At 51.4% G+C, this 20,785-nt stretch overlaps 1 protein-coding gene across 1 annotated transcript in view; it reads left to right on the top strand.

Moving 5' to 3' along the window:
* Nucleotides 1–2,729: 2,729 nt before the first annotated feature.
* Nucleotides 2,730–20,785, top strand: part of LOC133357612 (dynein axonemal heavy chain 11-like) — a 147,069-nt gene continuing 129,013 nt past the window's right edge. The window contains 2 exon segments of the mRNA XM_061575642.1: nt 2,730–3,817; nt 9,185–9,412. Of these exon segments, the coding sequence (XP_061431626.1) occupies nt 3,581–3,817; nt 9,185–9,412 (465 nt within the window). The 5' untranslated portion in view covers nt 2,730–3,580.

The raw sequence follows: 20,785 nt of genomic DNA, 5'->3' as shown, positions 1-20,785 counted from the left end.
TCTGATGTTGATGTTCTGATGTGCTGATGTTGATGTTCTGATTTTGATGTTCTGATGTTGATGTTCCGATGCTGATGTTCTGATGTTGATGTTCTGATGTTGATGTTCTGATGTGCTGATGTTGATGTTCTGATGTTGATGTTCTGATGTTGATGTTCCGATGCTGATGTTCTGATGTTGATGTTCTGATGTTGATGTTCTGATGTGTTGATGTTGATGTTCTGATGTTGATGTTCTGATGTTGATGGTCTGATGTTGATGTTCTGATGTTGATGTTCTGATGTTGATGGTCTGATGTTGATGTTCTGATGTTGATGTTCTGATGTTGATGCTCTGATGTTGATGTTCTGATGTTGATGTTCTGATGTTGATTTTCTGATGTTGATGTTCTGATGTTGTTGTTCTGATGTTGATTTTTTGATGTTGATGTTCTGATGTTGATGTTCTGATGTTGTTGTTCTGATGTTGATGTTCTGATGTTGATTTTCTGATGTTGTTGTTCTGATGTTGATGTTCTGATGTTGATGTTCTGATGTTGATGTGCTGATGTTGATGTTCTGATGTTGATGTTCTGATGTTGATGTTCTGATGTTGATGTTCTGATGTTGATATTTTGATGTTGATGTTCTGATGTTGATGATGGGGTTTAACATCACCGCTGTCGACGCCGAAGAGCAGGGATGTCAAACACAGGGGCGATGTTTGTGGCGTTGAGTGGGATGTTTATTGTGGACGTCCGCGTTTTTTTCACATCTAAATTACCCGTGTGTGTGTGGACGCGTTGATATTTCTACTCGTGTGTGCTGTGCAGTTGTATGCACGTGTGCATGTATATAATGTGTGTGTAACTTGTGTGTGTAAAGGGGGAGCGTTTGGGTAGCGGTTAGAGCGCTGCACTACGAATCCAACGATCCTAGTTCGATTCGCGCTCACGACCAACACCAGTCTCGATTATCTGAACCAGGCAAGGGCCTCCCCTAGGTCGACTCAGCCTCGAATGAGTACCTGGCGCGATGTGAGAACATCGCCACCGGGGAGACAAAGGCGGCCGGGCGTGGTGCTGGCCATAGAGACAAATATTTTTGCGTGTGTGTTTAGTGTTGTTGTCCTAACCCCCCACACATCCGATTAGCACGGTTGGCTACGTACGGCGCGAAAGAAATTCAACGTACCCACCCCCTCGTGTGCCGTGCCGGCCTTCAGAGGTGCTCGCTCACAGCACTTGCTCCACCGGTCTGTTGAGGCTATGTAGTTTGGGGGGAGGAGGATATTGAATCTTTGTCAGGTGTGGAGCGTTGTTGGATTCCCCGCTGAAGGCCAACATCCAGTGACGGACTAAGCTAGTGCGGGGCCTGTAGCATATTATGTTATCAAGGGGCCCAAATAAAAAAAAACACGTAAATATTAAAACACTATGGTTTTTTAACTTGCATGGTAAAGTAATTGTATTTTTTCATTTGCAATACAGCCAGATAATACGACAGATCGCTAACCTTAAACACCCAGTCTTTCATAGAGGCTGAAGGCAATATAGTACTATAGTAATAGAGCAAGTGCAGACTCACTAGCGCGGGGCCCTTTGAAAGTGCGGGGCCCGTAGCATATGTAGCTACTCTTGCTACGAGGCTAATCCTGGACTGCCAACATCAGTGACGAATATCTGAACCGCTCTCGGCTCTCCTCCAAGGTCGGCTCTGCGTGAACCGATGAACCCTGGTGCGGTGCGTACAAAAAAACTGCATCAATACTGGGGAGACAAAGGCGGTCGGGCGTGGCCCCATGGCCCCACCACCTCCCATCGAGGTGTTCGCCAACAGCAACTCGCACGGACAGTCTGTAAAGGGCCACACGGGGGAATCTGCGTCTTCGTCTTCGTCTAAAGTATATTTATCTTTCTACACATACAGGTGCGTGGTGGTGCGCGCGCGCGTGTGTGTGTGTGAACGCGCGTTCACGTGCGTCAATATCGGTGCGCGTGTGTGTGGCTTTGCGTGTGCGCCTCTCTGTGTGTGTGTGTGTTTGTGGAGCGGTGGCACAGTGGTTAGCGCGCTGCGCTACCGGCGACACCGAGTTCGATTCCCGCTCACAGCCGCCAACACCGGTGACGATTATCTGAACCGGTCCTGGGCCTCCCCTAGGTCGACTCAGCCTCAAATGGGTACCTGGTGCGGTGTGGAAACATCGTCACTGGGGAGACAAAGGCGGCCGGGCGTGGTGCTGGCCAACCACCCCCTCGTGTGCCGTTCTGGCGTTCATAGGTGCTCGCTAACAGCACTTGCCCCAACAGTCTGTTACAGGCTATACGGGAGATCTTTGTATTTGTTTGTGTGTGGAGCGGTGGCACAGTGGTTAGCGCGCTGCGCTACCGGCGACGCAACTTTGATTTCCGCTCGAAGCCGCCAACACCGGTGGCCTCGTAAGCCCGGTGCGATGTGTGTAAACATCGCTACGAGGGAGACAAAGGCGGCCGGGCGTGCTGCTGGCTACCCCTTCGTTTGCCGTCTCGGGCCTTCACCAGGTGCTACTCGCCAACAGCACTTGCCCCAGCAGTCTGCCGAGGCTATACGGGGAATCTTTGTCTTTGTGTGTGTATGCGTTTCCATGCGCGTTGCGAAGACGCTCAGAGCACGTGGAATGAATCTCTCCCCTCCCCCTCTTCCCCCCCCCATCCTCTCATCCCCTCCCCCTCCCTGAAGCATTCATCACCACTCGACCTCCTCCAGCACCACCACCACCACCCAGCCACCCACCTCCTCCCCTCTCCAAACCCCTGTGGTCACAACTGCCGCCCAGTAGTAGCACAGACACGTTTCAAACTCACGCGGCCACCACCATCAACCACCACAACCAGCACCAACAACAAGAGACGACAACAACAACAACAACTCAAGCGAACTTCAACAACGCACCTTCATCCGGACTTCTTCACATCCTGGTCTTGGCCATCGGGCGCACATCGTTTGTACTCGGGGAGAAACGCTCTGCGAGGTAAAGGCGCGGCCCTGCAAGTGCTTGCTCACTCTGCACTGCCACCGGCAGGGCTTCCAGTGCGAGCGAGCGAGCGACTTCTCTCGCACCCTCTGGAGGGTGCGTTTGGTCTACTCTTCCACGGTGGCCCGGACGTCTTGGCAGAGGTGGGGAATAGCCACTGCTCGTCACAACAACCATTTTGAGCAGAATAAAGACGAGAATCAATCTCACACTTCCAAAGCGCCTTCGCGCGAGGCTTCAGAGGCAGCAGTTAAGACGCCCGCATTGCGTCGATGGAGTTGTCGACCAATGCTGTGGAGCTGTAATCCTACCCCCCCCACGTGCCCGCTGTTGATCCCGGGATCGCTGTGGCTGCAGGCCGTGTCAACGTCTACCAAATTGAATCGACGGCGATATCAATCGATCGACTTCTCATTCGCCGCAGCGACGTTCTTCGAACGCGACAGAGGCAAAGGGAGAGAGAGAGAGGAGACGAATTGAGAGGCGGTGGTAGCAGTTGAGTCGGGGGGGGGGGGGTGAGGGTGTGACCCTCTCTTTGACGTTCGGACAAAAAACAACAACTTCGAAATAAAAACGTGCATTCGCGACGATGTCGGACGAGGAGGAGGATGAAGAGGTTCCGGCGGTCGCGTTCGAGCGGGACGAGAGGGTGGTGTACTTGGAGCGGCGCGTCTCGCTGTGCCTCCGCGTGCGCGCGGACAGCTGGAGCAAGTTCGTCGTCGACGAGGAGAGCCAGAGGACAGTGTCCGCCTTCCTGGAGGATCCCGCACGCCGCGTCCTCGTGTTCCATCTCCTCCCGTCTGGAGCCATCGCCGCGTCCAACGCGGCAAGTGGGAACAGAGGGGGGTGGGTGGGGTGGGAGGGTCGCGGTGGCGATGATCATCGTCGGCATCCTCGTCGCCGCCGTCTTGTAACATCAGCAGCAGCATCATCAGTAGCATCATCAACAGCAGCAACATCATCAACAGGATCATCGTCATCAGCACCATCGTCACCATCAGCATCATCAGCGCCATTGTAATCAGCATTATCAACATCATCAGCAGTGGCAGCAGCAGCATCATCATCGTCATGAGCAGCATTATCAGCATCATCAGCAGTAGCAGCAGCAGCATCATCATCGTCATGAGCAGCATTATCAGCATCATCAGCAGCAGCATCAGCAGTAGCATCATCAACAGCAGCAACATCATCAACAGAATCATCGTCATCAGCACCATCGTCACCAGCAGCATCATCAGCAGCAGCAACAGCAGCAGTGGTAGCGTAATCAGCACCATTGTCATCAGCATTATCAACATCATCAGCAGCAGCAGCATCATCATCGTCATGAGCAGCATTATCAGCATCATCAGCAGTAGCAGTTTCGTCATTGTCACCAGCAACATCAGCAGCAGCTACATGTGCAGCAGCAACAGTACCATCATCATCAACACAGCCATCAGCAGCATCAGCATCACACTCATCATCAACATCAGGACAGCAGTATCATGATCACTATCAGCACTATTAATTATCACAGCATGTGCTGGGGCAAGACATTTGCTGAACCAATGTTTGAAAATTCACCAACTATCTCCTCTGTGAACTTACATCAAATCCGTCGTTTCAGACTTTGGGTGATGCTGGTTGTTTTTTGGGGTCGAGAGGTCATCATTACCGATGGGGGCGAATTCCACCACCCCTCGGCTCTCCGCTTCCCTTTGCCAGAAGGCCGAGTTAGGTGTCTTCCGCTCACGATGCTAATGACAATGTCACATTTATGTATCCATCGAGGAAAGCCTCACCGGGTCTCAAGACCCTTTTTGCCAGTAGGGGTCCTCCCAGAAAACGTGCAACGTTGAATCAGCGTTGGGCCCACCTCAGTCCAGTGGTGACGACTACCCGTGACCACACGTGACCACCGTTGGTGCAACGTGTGGGCATGTTAACTCGGGCTGCTGCGTCCGGATGTTTGGCCGATTCATTGCTGACGAGTGTGTGTTTGTGTGTTTGTGTGTTTGTGTGTTTGCCCTTCATCGTGTTGGAGGCAGCTGGAGAGTGCGGAGGAGAAGCCCAGACATACGAGGGGAGGGGGTGGGAGGCAACGGTAGCGTTGCGTGAATTTTTTAACGGGTTTATTTCGGTGGTTCTCCACCTGGGGTACACGCACACCCTTGGGGGTGCAAGATGCCCTTTCTGGGGGTGCCAGACGTGGTCAGATCTTTTTTATACGCTAAATAATCAAAACGCATATTGAGCACGGACACGTAAGTAACAACTACTTTAATTCTAGATTTGAAGCTTTCGTGACTGCAAAGATTCATATCAGACTGTGGTAAGCTCTCCAACCCCCCCCTCTCCACCTCCCTTCAACTTGCTTATAAGGGATTACATCTTGAATCATTGCTTCACTTGATGCAGCTAATTCGGCTGTGACGGTCCCACCTGATGACGGAGACTTGTGTTGCCTCCGAAACGTCGTGATTTTTATTTTTATTTTTATTTTGATGTTTTACTTACGTGACTTAACCGAAAAAAACCTAATAACAACTACTTTGTTTCATCAAACCCTACGTATTTATTAACACTATTTGTTTACGATTGAGAACCAAAGGGGTGCAAGGCTGCAGTAAAGGTTAGGAACCACCGGTTTAATGTGATCCCAAATCGAGTAATTTGCGGTGGAACCTTTTAAAAGTGTCCGTAAAGTTCGAACCGTGACGCCGGCACGCGTTTCGAACGACATCGCGGGGATCTTTAGCGCTCGCCCGTGAGACGAGAAGCAGAATCGGGAATCTTTATTTACCCTGGAAGATGAACCGATGAGCTACGAGGCTCTGTAGTTCACGGATGTCCATCGGGGGTTAGCGAGGTACATCGGCAAGCGATGCCAAGGAAGCAGAGAGCGCGTGGTGCGGTGCTGTTGTTACGGATCGCACACGCGCCCCGCGATAATGGCCCGTTGGGTTCTAACCGCGAAAGTCCTGGTTGGGGTTGGGGGGGGGGGGGTATGTCACCGACGCCACCCCAGGTCATTTGGATCAACACAGCAAAGTTCTCACCTGGGAGATCGTCGGCTCATGCAGGAAAGATCGGAGGGGGACCTGCTGACGATGACAGCGCCGTACTAATTAAGCACAGCGGCCTCAATTAAGCCTGTCACAACACAGCGCCGTGACACACAGAGAACGAGAGAGAGCGAGAGGCACGCACGCACGCACACGCGGCGTTTGAGACTTGGTCAAAAAAGAAAAAAAAAGATTGCGCGCCTAATTTGAGTGGGGGCCTCCCTGTTGTGCATCGTCTCGTGGTGCTTCTGTTTTCAATGATCTCGTACAAGTCGGAGACACAGGTCCGCGTACTTACATCTATAATTAACACATGTCCGCTTGTCATTATTATTATTTTAAGTTTGACTGGCTGGGGGGAGGGAGGGACCGGCGGTCACGTCCAAAGGATGTGCGTGCAGGCTAGTATTAATACAACTAAATTGGTATACAGTATATGCATCATCTTCTTGGTTCTTTCGGTAAAGTCACGTAGAAGGGAAGTAATAAAATAATGAAAATAAAACATAATAAAATAATTCTCACGACGTTTTGGCCACAACGCAAGCAGCCGTCCTCAGGTGAAGACCAGGTCTGTCGAGGCGACAGCGTGAGGACGGCTGCTTGCGTTGTGGCCGAAACGTCGTGAGAATTATTTTATTATGTTTTATTTTCATTATTTTATTACTTCCCTTCTACGTGACTTTACCGAAAGAACCAAGAAGATGAATCCCTGCAGTCACAAAAGCTTTAAATCGAAATTTATTCACCATGGCAGGACATTTTACAACGTGGCTTTTTTTGTTTGAAGAGTGAATCCACAACATTTAGAATTTGAGTACGACGTTTCGCTGGTAATTACATCCAGCATCTCCGGCCGATTTTGCCAGAATCGTGAAGCCACCCACCTTGGATGGTGCTGGATGTAATTACCAGCGAATCGTCGTACTCAAATTCTAAATGTTGTGGATTCACTCTTCCAACCCACCGGTGGGCTGAAGAAGTAACTAATTGGCGTTTTGTTAACGTGACACATGTTTTACTGATTGGCGGTGACGGGTGGTGGAAGGTTGCGACGCATTTATACTTACGCGATCGAACCCAAAAGCTTTTCATGTGAATAATACCGGTCGCGAAAGCCTACGCGTTAACCAGTGCCATTACACTGGCAAATGCACAGCTATCGAATTACAAGTTGCAAGTCGCAGTTGCCATTGTGGGCTGGAGTAGACATCAGAGGCACGAGTTTAGAACCTTTGGTGCCAAATACGTATGAGTGTTGAACTTCTTCCGCATCGTACGTAGCCAACCGTGCTAATCGGATGTCCTGCCCCCGCCCCTCAATTTTACCAACCCACACTGACAGCGTGATTAAAGGTATCGTTAACAGGGAGGGGAGGGGAGGGGGACCTTCATCCAGCAGTGGATTGACATCAAAGTCCTACAAATAAATCCCTGAGAATACAAACAGCGACACCAACAAATTACAGAGCCCACGGAGCGCTCGGGAGGTGTTTTTTGTTTCTTGGTCAATCGATGCCCGAGACTTGGGATTGGAGCTGAGCCACAGAGCGCGTCCAGTCGAATCGGTCCCCCGCTGTGCGCGGAACCAAAACGGCAACAGCTGGCGCCGGCGACGCATCGTTTTATGAAAAGTACACATTTGTTAAGTCCCAATTAGCGACCCCCTAATTAAACGTGACCTCGTCCATATGACGACGCCCGCTCTGGATTCATAGGCGGGGTTGCTCGTTTCCTTCTATCTCCCACCCAGCCACCGATCACCACCAACCACCCACTACCACTCACCACCACCACTCACCCACCACCACTCACCACCACCACTCACCCACCCACTACCACTCACCACTCACCCACCACCACTCACCCACTCACCACCACTCACCCACTCACCCACTCACCACCACCCACCCACCACCACCTACCCACCACCACCACTCATTCACCCACCCACCACCACCACTCACCCACCCACCACCACTCACCCACCCACTACCACTCACCACCCACCCACCTACCACCCACCTACCACCCACCCACCACCACTCACCCACCACCCACCCACCACCCACCCACCTACCACCCACCCACCACCACTCACCCACCCACCACCACCCACCACCACCCACCCACCACCACCCACCTCCACCCACCACTAGAAGTCAAACTCCGCCTATGCAATCCCCACGTTAAGTCCTCCGCAGACTGGTGATGGAGCGTAACATTGACGCGGGAACGATATAGGAATTTCTTGCGCTCTATTGCCCTCCAGCTTTGTCAGCCTGCGACACGATAACCTGCGGAGACGATCGCCCGGCGCGAATGAAACTTTGCGCGGAGAGTTTCGTGTGCCTTTGTTGACTAAAAGTCTACTCAAAACTCATCCATGCGGGCATGCCGCGTGCGGCTGTGTCGGCAGTGGTGTACAGTGTGGCCTGAAACAAAAAATATTGGGTGACGTTTCGGGCAATGGCCCTTATACAGTGCACTTGTGCCATGGCATTGCAAGAATGTGTTGAGTGGGGTTTTTATTTTTGTACCGTTAGAAACCGGGGCAAATTGATCAAAGCGTCGCCCAAAACTAGGAAACAGAAATTGGAATGCACAACAAAAATTACAATTTAGAAAACGCCTCCAAACGAGATTGGGCTCTGACAGCATCTGCTACGGAGCTAATTCAACACTTTCGAGTACAAAGACAAACATCCCTCGTATAGCCTTAGCAGACTGTAGGGGCAAGTGCTTTTGGCGAGTAGCACCTATGAAGGCCGGAACGGTACACGAGGGGGTGGGTGGCCAGCACCACGCCTGACCGACTTTGTCTCCCCAGTGGCGATGATTTCCAGGTACTCATTTGAGACTGGGTCGACCTAGGGGAGGCAGCAAGACCTGTTCAGATAATCCGTCACTTGGTGGTGGCGTTCATGGGTGGAAATTGAACTCGGGTAGCCGGGTTCGTAGCGCAAGGCGCTAACGACTCAGCCACCGCTCCCACACTTCCGAGGACACAAAATCACCCGACGACCCTTGCTCTAAGCCTCATTTCTCCTAACTCTGTCTTAGGAAACTGCTTTTGACGATGCCTGCGCGCGCGTGATTTCTCTCCGATGACTCTGGATCGTTTTGTGCCCCGCGGGTTGCAGCTGCCGGCGCAGGTGAAGGGCAAGGCGCTGTGCGTTCTGCGGCGCAAGCGCGGGCCCCCCGCGGTGTCCCCCACGGGGCCCCCCGTGGGGCCCCCCACGGGGCCCCCCACGATGCCCCCCACGGTGCCCCCCACGATGCCCACCCCGGCCGAGTGGTGCCGTGCCAGCCTCACGTTCTGCGAGCTCTCCCCCTCCGTCCTCCAGCAGCTCGCCACGCTCATCGAAGAGGTGCGAGGATGTGATGATGATGATAATAATGATGATTGATAATTATAATAATGATGATAATGATAATAATGATGATAATGATGATGATGCTTGATAACTATGATGATAATGATGATTTGGCTGATGAAGACGGCACCGAGGACGGAGATGATGATGATGTTCTATTCCATTCTGTTCTGGCGAACGACAGCTCGATGTTCAGGAGTTGATGCCAATGTCGAGGTCTGCTGCTAGCCATGACGAGAGGGTTTTAGCAGAGAGAGAGAGAGTTCGTGTCATTTTGCTGCTCCTCCTCCTCCTCTGTTGAAGGAGCGACGACTGCCACAGTGGTGTTTACTAAACATAGTTTGGGTTGCATGACAACGATCGCACGCCTGTGGCTTGGTGCCTTTAATTGTCCATTCGTGAAGCAGATGTGTGCATTCGCCTGTGCAGCAAATTCGACTGATGACGTAAATAATATCTATGGGACCAATTTTTTAGTTTCCGGTATCAAAATGATGAAAAAACATCAAGCATGTGTCGTTAATGCAGACGTGATGCCTTGCAATCGGTGTCTATTTGGTGTTTGAGCATCTTAACAACTCCCGTGACGTTGCCCGAAAGGGTAAAGCCAATTCTTTTTTTTCCATCGATGTTGATGATGGTGATGTTGATGATGGTGATGTTGATGATGGTGATGATGGTGATGTTGATGATGGTGATGGTGATGATGGTAATGTTGGTGATGGTGATGGTGATGATGGTGATGTTGATGATGGTGATGATGGTGATGTTGATGATGGTGATGTTGATGATGGTGATGGTGATGATGGTGATGGTGATGATGGTGATGGTGATGATGGTGGTGTTGATGATGGTGATGTTGATGATGGTGATGATGGTGATGTTGATGATGGTGATGGTGATGATGGTGATGATGATGATGGTGATGTTGATGATGATGGTGATGTTGATGATGGTGATGATGGTGATGGTGATGATGGTGATGATGGTGATGTTGATGATGGTGATGATGGTGATGATGGTGATGTTGATGATGGTGATGATGGTGATGATGATGATGGTGGTGGTGTTGATGGTGTTGTTGATGATGATGTTGATGATGGTGATGGTGATGATACTAATGGTGATGGTGATGATGGTGATGGTGATGGTGATGTTGATGATGGTGATGGTGTTGATGGTGATGTTGATGATGGTGATGTTGATGACGGTGATGTTGATGATGGTGATGGTGATGATGGTGGTGTTGATGGTGATGGTGATGATGGTGATGTTGATGATGGTGATGTTGATGATGGTGATGGTGATGATGGTGATGTTGATGATGGTGATGTTGATGATGGTGATGTTGAAGATGGTGATGGTGATGATACTAATGGTGATGTTGATGGTGATGTTGATGATGGTGATGTTGATGATGGTGATGTTGATGATGGTGATGTTGATGATGGTGATGTTGATGGTGATGTTGATGATGGTGATGGTGATGATGGTGATGGTGATGATGGTGATGTTGATGATGGTGATGTTGATGATGGTGATGTTGATGATGGTGATGTTGATGATGGTGATGTTGATGACGGTGGTTGGTCGTTGATCTGAATCTCCCACCGCACACGCTCACCCGGCGGCGGCGGTGGCGGCAACACCTCTTGACACCCAGAACGTTCCACTCGAACCTTGGATACCAAATCGGCCACGGTTCTGTGCGAGCGTTTGCCCGAACCGCAGCGGCAGCGGTAGCCGGCCGGACAGCCGGACCGGTGTGTGGAGGTCTGAGGTCACGGCGGCACCCAGTGGCAGCTGCCGGCCGATGGCTCCGCTGGTTGCTCGCTCGAGGGCTTTTGGCTCGAGTGGGCAAAAGGGCCCTGGGGCGATGAGTCTGGTGGGGTGTGGGGAGGAGTTGGCGTGCGCTCGCCCTGTGATCGCGTCCGCAACGCCGATCTGCTCGTACCATTCCTGTTACGGTGTTGCTTGGAATGTGTGTTTTAGATTTGTGGAATTATTTTAGATTTGAAGTTTTCGTGACTGCAAGGATTCATATTCTTAGGTTTTTTTCGGTAAAGTCACGAAGGTAAAAATTTTAAAGTAATAAAAAGTAAAATAAAATAAAAATGACGACGTTTCGGAGGCAACACAAGCTTCCGTCTTCAGGTGGAACCGTCACAGCACGCTTGCTCTATCAAGCTATCGTGCTGTGACGGTTCCACCTGAAGACAGAAGCTTGTGTTGCCTCCGAAACGTCGTGATTTTTATTTTATTTTTATTTTACTTTTTATTAATTTTATTTTTTTACCTACGTGACTTTACCGAAAAAACCTAAGAATATGAAATTATTTTGTTTGTCGCTTTGGTGCCGAGATGCACTCGCTTGCGACGATGCGTGCGTTGCGGCGGCGGTGGTAGCAGCCAGCGGCGGTGTTGGTGGTTGATTGAAAAAAAAATTGTTCACGGCGCCTTGCGGATCCACGGCTGCTGGATATGAGGGCCTCGGCAAGGCGCGTCGTTCGTGCGACTTCTTTTGCTTTGACTGTGCTGTTTTAGCGCGCATTAGTGACGGGCAGGAGGGCGGGTGGTGTGGAGGACGGGATCAGTTGTAACTCGCCAGCGATGTTCACCGTGGACGGAGAATCAAACCTCGGGTTAATAGGTTCGTAGCTCGGCGCACAAACCACCGCACGACGCCACTTCCAACGCGTGTCCGTGGTGCGTTTGATTAGTGAGATGGAGGGCTGCGGGGGGAGGGGCGCTCTTTATTTAGCGTCAACTGAGAGTCCATTGAGATTACAAGCACCGTTATTTAAAAAAAAAACAATAACATTTTAATACAAGCACCGTTTTTTTTTTATAAACAAGAAAAATAATAGAGATTTTTTTTTGGTGCCACAGCACCAACTGCCCAGCTCTGCGGACGGAAATGGTTGCGGTGGCCGAGGCTCCAAGCGAGCTCGCGTCCGAGGCTCCATGCGACCTCGGGAGCTGGAGCTGGGCGGAGCTGCGTGGAGCTGCGTGGAGCGTTGCAACTCAGACGCCACCCACACCGCTCGCGAGCCGAAGCGACAACGCTTGTAGCCGCGTGCTTCCACAAACAAATACCGCACTCGATTAGCCCCGGAGTGAGTGAGCTTGTGGCTAAGACCGGGCCGTCAATAGGGGGGGAGGAGGGGGGGGATGCGGGGCCCGGGGCACACCCCCCCCCCACTCCATCTGACACCGTGACGTCACAGGCAGGGGGGCGGGGCTTGCTGAAGGGGGCTCTTGAAGGAACGAGGCGAGAGGAATTCTCACCGGAACGGTTCGGAGAAGACAAAAGCTCTGAATTGGGGGGGGGGGGATGGTGGTCACGTTGTGAGAGAGGATGCCTCACTGGAGAGGAGGAGGCTCTTGAAGGAAGCAGGAGATCGATGTCTGATGGTGACAATGGAGACGAGACAAAACCTCAGACTTGTGCATCATTTTTTTGTTGTCCGAGGAGAAGGCTCGCTGATGAAGGGTGCACTAGAAGGACGGATGTTGGTGGGGGGTGGGGGGGGTGGTGGATAGGCCGCCGAGAGAAGGTGGTAGAAGGGGGAGGCTCTGCTCGACAGCGTGACGAGAGAGAGAGGGGGGGGAGAGATTGCCGTGGGGACGAGATGAAGAGCAACTGCACAGAATGGATGGGACTTGAGCCGTGAAACTTTGGCCTTGGGCGGAGAAATCCGAAAAGAGAGTTATTGGGACTGGCATGCAGAGTCTGTGGGTGACGGGGTGAGAACGGTGGGGCCGGGGGTGGGTGATTTTGTATGTGGCGAGATGTTAACTACCTCGCCAGGTATACGCCTGTATATTTGCAGTGTGCATGTTCTTCCCGGAGGTCGCGCGGATTATTTTTTTCTTTCCGGATCCATCCCGGGTTTTTCCCCGCACATTTAGGAACGCGCGTTTAAGGGCCGTCCATAAATGACGTCACGTACCTGGGGGCGGGGGGGGGGGGTCAGACGTTTGTGACGATGTTTGACGAGGGGGGGGGGGGTGAGAAATGTGACGTCACGTAAAAATGCACAACTTTAAATAAATATAGACAACACGTTCTACTTCATTAAGTCGACTTTTTAATAATTTTTTTATCCTACAACGTCAGAGTGCAGCGCCACATTAAATACCCACTACAATGACAATAGTTTAAAGCCATTTAAAGCATGTTTTTTTTTTGGGGGGGGGGGGGCAGAGCTTTGTGACGTCATATTTGAGGGGGGTCTGACTTTTTGTGACGCCGTGTGACGAGGTGGGGGGGGGTCAAAAATCGCCCAAAATCGCGTGACGTCATTTATGGACGGCCCCTTACCTGCTAAAACATTTTTTTTTAAATGGTCGTAGTGGTTAGAATGTTGACCTTATTGCGCATCGCCGTACGTAGCCCAACCGTGCTTATCTGATGTGCGGGAGTGGGTGGTTGTTGGGGGGGGGGTGCGTGGATGGGGGGAGGCCGTGATTGCGTGTGGCCCCGTGGCCTTCGTTTGAAGGCCGGCGTCAGCGAGTCGTTGCCGGGCAGTAACGCCGCCCAACGCTCCCGTCGCAAATCAGCACCGCAACAACCGCAGCAGCAGCAACAACTACAATAACCACCACAACCACCACCACCACCTCTCGCCGCTGCCGCTGCTGCTGCCGCCAGCACTGCCGCCTTCCCCGTATGTGTGTGTGTGTGTACCGTGTGTGTGTGTACCGTGTGTGTGTGTGTGTACCGTGTGTGTGTGTGTACCGTGTGTGTGTGTGTGCCACGCGTGTGTGTGTACCGTGTGTGTGTGTATCGTGTGTGTACGTACCACGCGTGTGTGTGTGCCACGCGTGTGTGTGTGTATCGTGTGTGTGTGTACCGTGTGTGTGTGTACCGCGTGTGTGTGTGTACCGTGTGTGTGTGTGTGTACCGTGTGTGTGTGTACCGTGTGTGTGTGTACCGTGTGTACCGTGTGTGTACCGTGTGTGTGTGTGTACCGTGTGTGTGTGTACCACGCGCGTGTGTGTGTGTACCACGTGTGTATACCACGTGCGTGTGTGTGGTTGCCATGGTGAATGCGTGAGCGATGATGGAGCGCATCGAACCCGGCGACCCGGGTTCGATTCCCGCTCACGGCCACCACCGCCGGTGACGATTATCTGAACCGGTCCTGAGCCTCCTCGTGGTCGACTCAGCCTCAAATAAGTATACGGCGCGATGTGTAAAAAACATCGTCACTCGGGAGACAAAGGCGACCGGGCGTGGTGCTGGCCACCCACCCACCCACTCCCTCGTGTGCCGTGCCAGCCTCCCCGAACAGCACTTGCCCCAACAGTCTGTTAAGGCTACGCTGTACGTGGGGGGATCTTTGTCTTTGTGTACACGCGTGTGTGGGTGGTTGCCGTGGTGAATGTGTGGCGGGTGAAAGATTGCTTCGCTTGTAGGAGGCGGTGTTTTCATAGTCCGTCTTTTTTAGAGACCCCCCCACTCTCTCCCTCGCCTTGTAAATCCTTCAAATACGCAAATCAGAGATGGGGGAGCTTAGCAGGGTTGCGGTGGTGGCGCAACGGATGGCACTGCACCGCAACACCGGCTCACCCGAGTTTGATTCCCGGGTCAAGGCTCGGCTGGCTTCATCAACCCGCGCTCACCAACTCCTATATAAGTACCGATAATAACCTCTTACCACGGCATTCTCTCTCCACTTCAGCAACAACAACAAATGTTTACACCATTGGAACCTCATTTGCCAGAAGAAAAAAAATGAGGTTCCAATGGTGTAAATGCTTACCCCGAGCTCTCATACTCTGATGGTGCATTGTCTTTGAGTTGTGCGCCTTTTGGCGTCATCTGGTCCAACACCATGTGAGACTAGGCTCTAAGGAAAGCTGTCTCGGGTGTGGACCAATCAACTTCAATGACAGTGCATAGCATTATCAGAGTTATGTTTTTTGTTTGCATTACGACTGCAGGTATTGTGGTCTATGCAAACATGACTCCTTGTAAAAAAGAGGTGTCAGTTTTGTTGCCAGATTAAAGGGTAAGAAAACAATTATCAACAACAAATGTCTTGCTGTGGTTTTCCCACCCGGTGATGATGATTGCTTGTGTTGCAATCGAAACGTCGTGATTTTTTTTTATTGGGAACTACGTGGCATTACCAAAAGAACCAAAGGGTATGGTGAAGTATGGTGAAAATAAACGACGCGGTGTCGAAAGGCCACGAAATCATCGCGTACGGGACAGGGCACACGGTTGCGGGTTTGCGTCGATGCAGCATCTAATGTTGTAATATAACTTAGAGAGCTCCCTCCACATTCAGAATGGACACGGGTTTAGAGTATGTGGCTGTTATAAATGGTCCGCGTGATCAGACACTTCGTTGAGATAGTCATTTGTGGTCGCCAGGTCGCTTCTGAAAAAGAGTTATACAGCTCAGTGGGCCTTACCTGGTAAAATACAATAACATAAACAATTTAGTTTTAAAACGTTCTGTACCTTGGGCACTAAACCCAAATATGATACAAATGTTAAAATGGAGAAGCTTAATTTGGTCATTTTTGGGTTTCCTGACCCCCCCCCCCCCCCCCCCCCAAATATTTTGGAATAAAAATCTTGAATGTTGTTATTTCTCAGCCTCGGCCTGAGTAAGGATGGGACTTTGAGATTATGAAGTGTTCTGAATCTCGGTGTAAATTCACATTTTTGCTGAAGATCAGTGGTTTGGGCACTCATTTGAAGAGTGCGACACGAATGCCAATAGAAAGCTGGTGACGGACAAGTCACATGAATCCTCTACGTGTGCCCAAAGGTTGCCACCTGTCCCGGTTTTCCCAGGAACGTTCTCTGGTTGAGAAATAAAACACTCTGTCAGTCTTTCCCAGGAAACATTGAAAGCCACGTTTTTTTTACATTTGCATAATAACATAATAATGCACCACTCACATTGTGAGATATTCTTCTTTTCCCACGACATGCCCCGCATTAAATTGATCTTTGTGGTGGCAACCGTCGGGTGCCTGGATCTTGATAAAATAATAAAATAACTTCAGCTGTTCAGAATCATCCGATGGTTGAAGGAATTCCCCCCCTCTCACCCCCTCCCCCCCCCCCTCATGTGATGCCAGGTGTATTTTTTTAACCATACTTCACCACGCTGGTCAGTGCCGGGGGGTGAAAGTTTGGAGGGGTGGGGGGTGGGTGTGCAGGATTGCCTCTTGTGTCAGTCGCCAGCGACGTTTGCCGTGAACTGGAGTCGAACCCGCGGGTTGGCCAGGTTCTTAAACAAAAACAACAAACGTGCAGGAGATGTTCTGCTCGCGCCACGCGATTAGCCGCGAGGTTATCACGAAGGAGGGCTCTGCTGCGGTTCACAAACGTAGGAAGTCGCGACACGTGTTTGCACAGTAAGGGGCAGTCCGAATCGGGATCTGTACGTATCACGGAGAAATCCGATGAGCTGTGAAGCTCTTTTTCACAGATGTCCAGTGGGGACGGGTTAGAAGGCGACAACAACGAAACAATGCAAAAGCATGATGGGAGTGCAAACGTGTGGGAAAGGTAAGCAAATCGCTAAAAATAATTGCGTGAAACTAGATGAAGAATATCAGTTCAAATCGCTCGATTTCTAGCTAGATTTACTGTATCAAGTGAGGCCTCACTTGAGACAGTAAATCTGGCTGTGACGGTCCCACCTGATGACGGAGACTTGTGTTGCCTCCGAAACGTCGTGATTTTTTTTATTTTATTTTATTCCTATTATTACTTTTATTAATTTTAATTTTATTTTTTACCTACGTGACTTTACAGAAAAAACCTAAGAGTATAGTTCAAATCGCGTTAGTACACCGATTCCGAAGCTTGGGCAAGGCAGCACATCACCAGCAAGAACAGTCCCAGACCAGGCCAAGACAACGCACAGTCCCGCGATAAAATAAAATAAAAACCCAGCAATGTCGCTGCGTGTCGTGTAATCCCAGTCGAGTAATTTGCGAGGCGTCATTCTGAGAAAATTTTGGCAAATTGTAGACCGTGACGCTGACGACGCGACTGGGCCCGCTCTGCGGCACGCTAACCGCTGCGCCACCGCTCCCCACCCCTAGTTTCTTTAAAACATATTCTTTGAAGCATATTCTTTGGGTCTTTCGGAAAAATTACGTAGATAGGGTCAAAGAAAATAACAAAAAAATACAAAAAACTACGACGTTTCGATCGCAACACAAGCGTTCGTCATCAGGAGCGCTTGTGTTGCGATCGAAACGTCGTAGTTTTTTGTTATTTTTTTGTATTTTTTTTGTTATTTTCTTTGAACCTATCTACGTGACTTTACCGAAAGACCCGAGGAACATGAATTCCTGCATTCAAGAAAGCTTTAAGTCAAAGCTTAAACCAAACAAAATCGCAGCGACGATTTCGTTTAAGAACGCTCCTTGGGTGGCTGACCGACTGACCGTCCGTCCTCGCTACCTCCCTCCCTCCCTCGCTACCTCCCTCCCTCCCTCGCTACCTCCCTCCCTCCCTCGCTACCTCCTTCCCTACCTCCCTACCTCCCTCCCTCCCTCTGGCTTGGGCCTCCCCGGGGTACACGCGGGCCGGTCCCCTAACAGCGGGTCGCGTATCGCGCGCGCGCACACGCGCACGTGCGGCCACTTGACGCCACGCGTGAAATATTCATTGTCGCTTTGGCGGACGAAGCCGCCAATGCCGCCAATGCCTCCGCCTCCGCGCGGTGAATTTCGTGTCCGCCCCATTTGTGCTCCGCGTTTGCTTTGGCAACTGTCAGACCGGGGGGGGAAGAGAGAGATAAAAAGAAACACAAACACAAATGGCCTCGGTCCAGACTGCCACCCGAACCCCTATTCGAGACTCGGCCACGCACGACACCCGCGTGCAATTTGTTACGTTCACGAAACGCGCCGAGCGAAACGCGACAACAATTGGTTTGTTGCCGTGAGAAGTGTTGAAAGCTACCCCCTCCCCACCGCCCTGCACCTCGCTCCCCTCCTTCCTCTCGCGTTACAAATGGGTTGTCTTAATCGAGATGTCGTAATCGAGCCGCCAACCGATGGATGCGGCCGTGCCAGGCGAACGCGTGGGTGGCACGGCCGCTGCTGCTGCTGCTGCTAATTCGAAGGTCGATGTTGACTTTCTCGCTGGGTATTCAAGACTCTGCCGTTGGGAACCACCCCCATCACCCCCGCTGCTTTGTTTGTTCGGTTCCTTTTGGCAAGGTCAGTTTAGTTTGCCGAGTGGGTGGGGGGCGGGGGAGGGGGTGCTCGTGGTGGTAGGAATATACAGAGCCTGGCAAGTTCATTTGACGACATGTCTCCCCGCTCCACCCATCCTACCACCCCGGTCGTGTATCCCTCGCAAGTGCAGGGGGTACACAATCATTACGTTTATTAGTTCACAGCTTTGCTGGCTGGCTGGAGGGAGCGAGGGAGGGATGGACAGACGAACGGTCAAGTCCTTATAAGTTGCAGGCTGCCAGTAGGAACAAAGCAATGTCTCAACGATTACAAACACGTGACGACCTTCGTGCGGTCGGGTCATACAGCGCGTCGTTCGGCACGATGACCGACTTTTTGCACCGCGTGCCGGGAGCTTCCTCGAGGGATGCAGAGAGCTGTACGGCACCACCGCTGAAAACCTACGGCAATCGCAAGAGAGTACGACACGATGAATTTCAAAAACAAAACAAAAAAAGTTCTACTCACCACCGTGTATTGTGCAGGTGACACGAGCAGACGCAGGAGGTGACTGCGTTAAACACACCCAGAGGGGCTTATTTAACCCCTTTTCCCTTTCCGAGACGTCTGCAATATGCAGGGTGGGGGTCCCCGTTCACTCACCGTAGAGAACTGTAGCGACACGGCCACACTCTTACGACAGAGCTGGCGTCAACTGATGATGTACACGTACGTCATCGGAACGGAATCGGATGAAAGACTGAGACTGATGATGTTCACGGTACGTCATCGGAAGGGAGAAGGGTTTATTGTCCCCACGGCGGTTGTGTGAGAGGAGAAGGGAGAGGCATAACAAGTGGCTGAGAGCAGCGCACGGCGGCTGTGAGTCGGGTCCTCGTGGGATCGCAGGTGGTGGACGTCGCTGCTGTGTTGAGTTACACCCGGTGGGTGCGATTGCCGGGCAAGGCGAATTCTACTCCGCGTCGTTGTGCCTCATTTGTAATTATTTATAAGGGCAAGGTCAAGAGGTCGTCACGGACAATGACGACGGTGACATCGCACACCCCCCTCCCCCTCACCACCGCTTCGTTCCCTCCTGCCAGAATCTCGTGGCCGATGCACGGTCAGTCGACGCCGACCTCCACGTTCTTCCTCTCGTTGCGCGGTTGACACGGCGCGCCCACCGAAAACTGCTCTGACGGTCTCATCATCATCGGCATCGTCGCCGTCGGGCTTTAGGTCTTCTCTTCCCCGTGTTCGCTGCCCCCCCCCACTTCCACGCCATCCTGCACACCGTGCCGCCCATCACAACCGCCTGCTCTTCCCGATCACACCCAGAACGCTACCTCGCCATGCCCCCCATTGCCAAACTACGAGGTGCTTCTTTACCCTATCGAGTGACATTGATGGGGTAAGCAACGTTGCGTACTGCGCATGCGCCTCTATTGAAAGAGGACGGAGCTTCTTTCCTCTGTAAAAAAAAATTGTTGTTGAATAATTTTCACTCAGAACTGATGTTTTATACACCCCGACCTGGGCTTATGGGTTCATACTCTCAGGTTTTTTCGGTAAAGTCACGTAGGTAAAACATATAAAATTCAAAGTTAATAAAAGTAATAACGGAAATAAAATAAATAATAAATCACGACGTTTCGGAGGCAACACAAGTCTCCGTCATCAGGTGGGACCGTCGCAGCTAAAATTACTGTATCAAGAAAAAACCTGAGAGTATGAATCCTTGCAGTCACGAAAACTTCAAATCTAGAACTTATGGGTTCAGCTGTCGAAGGAACAGTGCGCTAGCCACCCGTCGCGTGAAGACAAGACACAGATCTACGACAATGATTGCCCCGAACAGCTTGCAACAACCTGTGGGGTCAAGTGCTGTGATGGCCGGCCACGGCACACGAGAGGGAGGGGGGGTTGGGTGGCCAGCATCACGCACGCACGCCCGCCTTTGTCCCCGCAGTGGCGATGTTTACACACCGCGCCGGGTACTCATTTGAGGCCGAGTCGACCTAGGGGAGGCCCAGCAACCGGTTCAGATAATCGTCACCGGGTGTTGGTGGCCGTGAGCGGAAATCGACCGGGTTTGATGCGCTTCACCACCGCTCACGCATTCACCATGGTAATCACACACACGTGGCACACACACACACGTGGTACACACACACACACACACGGTATACACACACACACACA

Source organism: Lethenteron reissneri, chromosome 7, assembly GCF_015708825.2.
Source record: "Lethenteron reissneri isolate LAM-NWPU_2019-01 chromosome 7, ASM1570882v1, whole genome shotgun sequence".
Taxonomy (NCBI): Eukaryota; Metazoa; Chordata; class Hyperoartia; order Petromyzontiformes; family Petromyzontidae; genus Lethenteron; species Lethenteron reissneri.
This window is presented reverse-complemented; position numbering and strand designations above follow the sequence as displayed.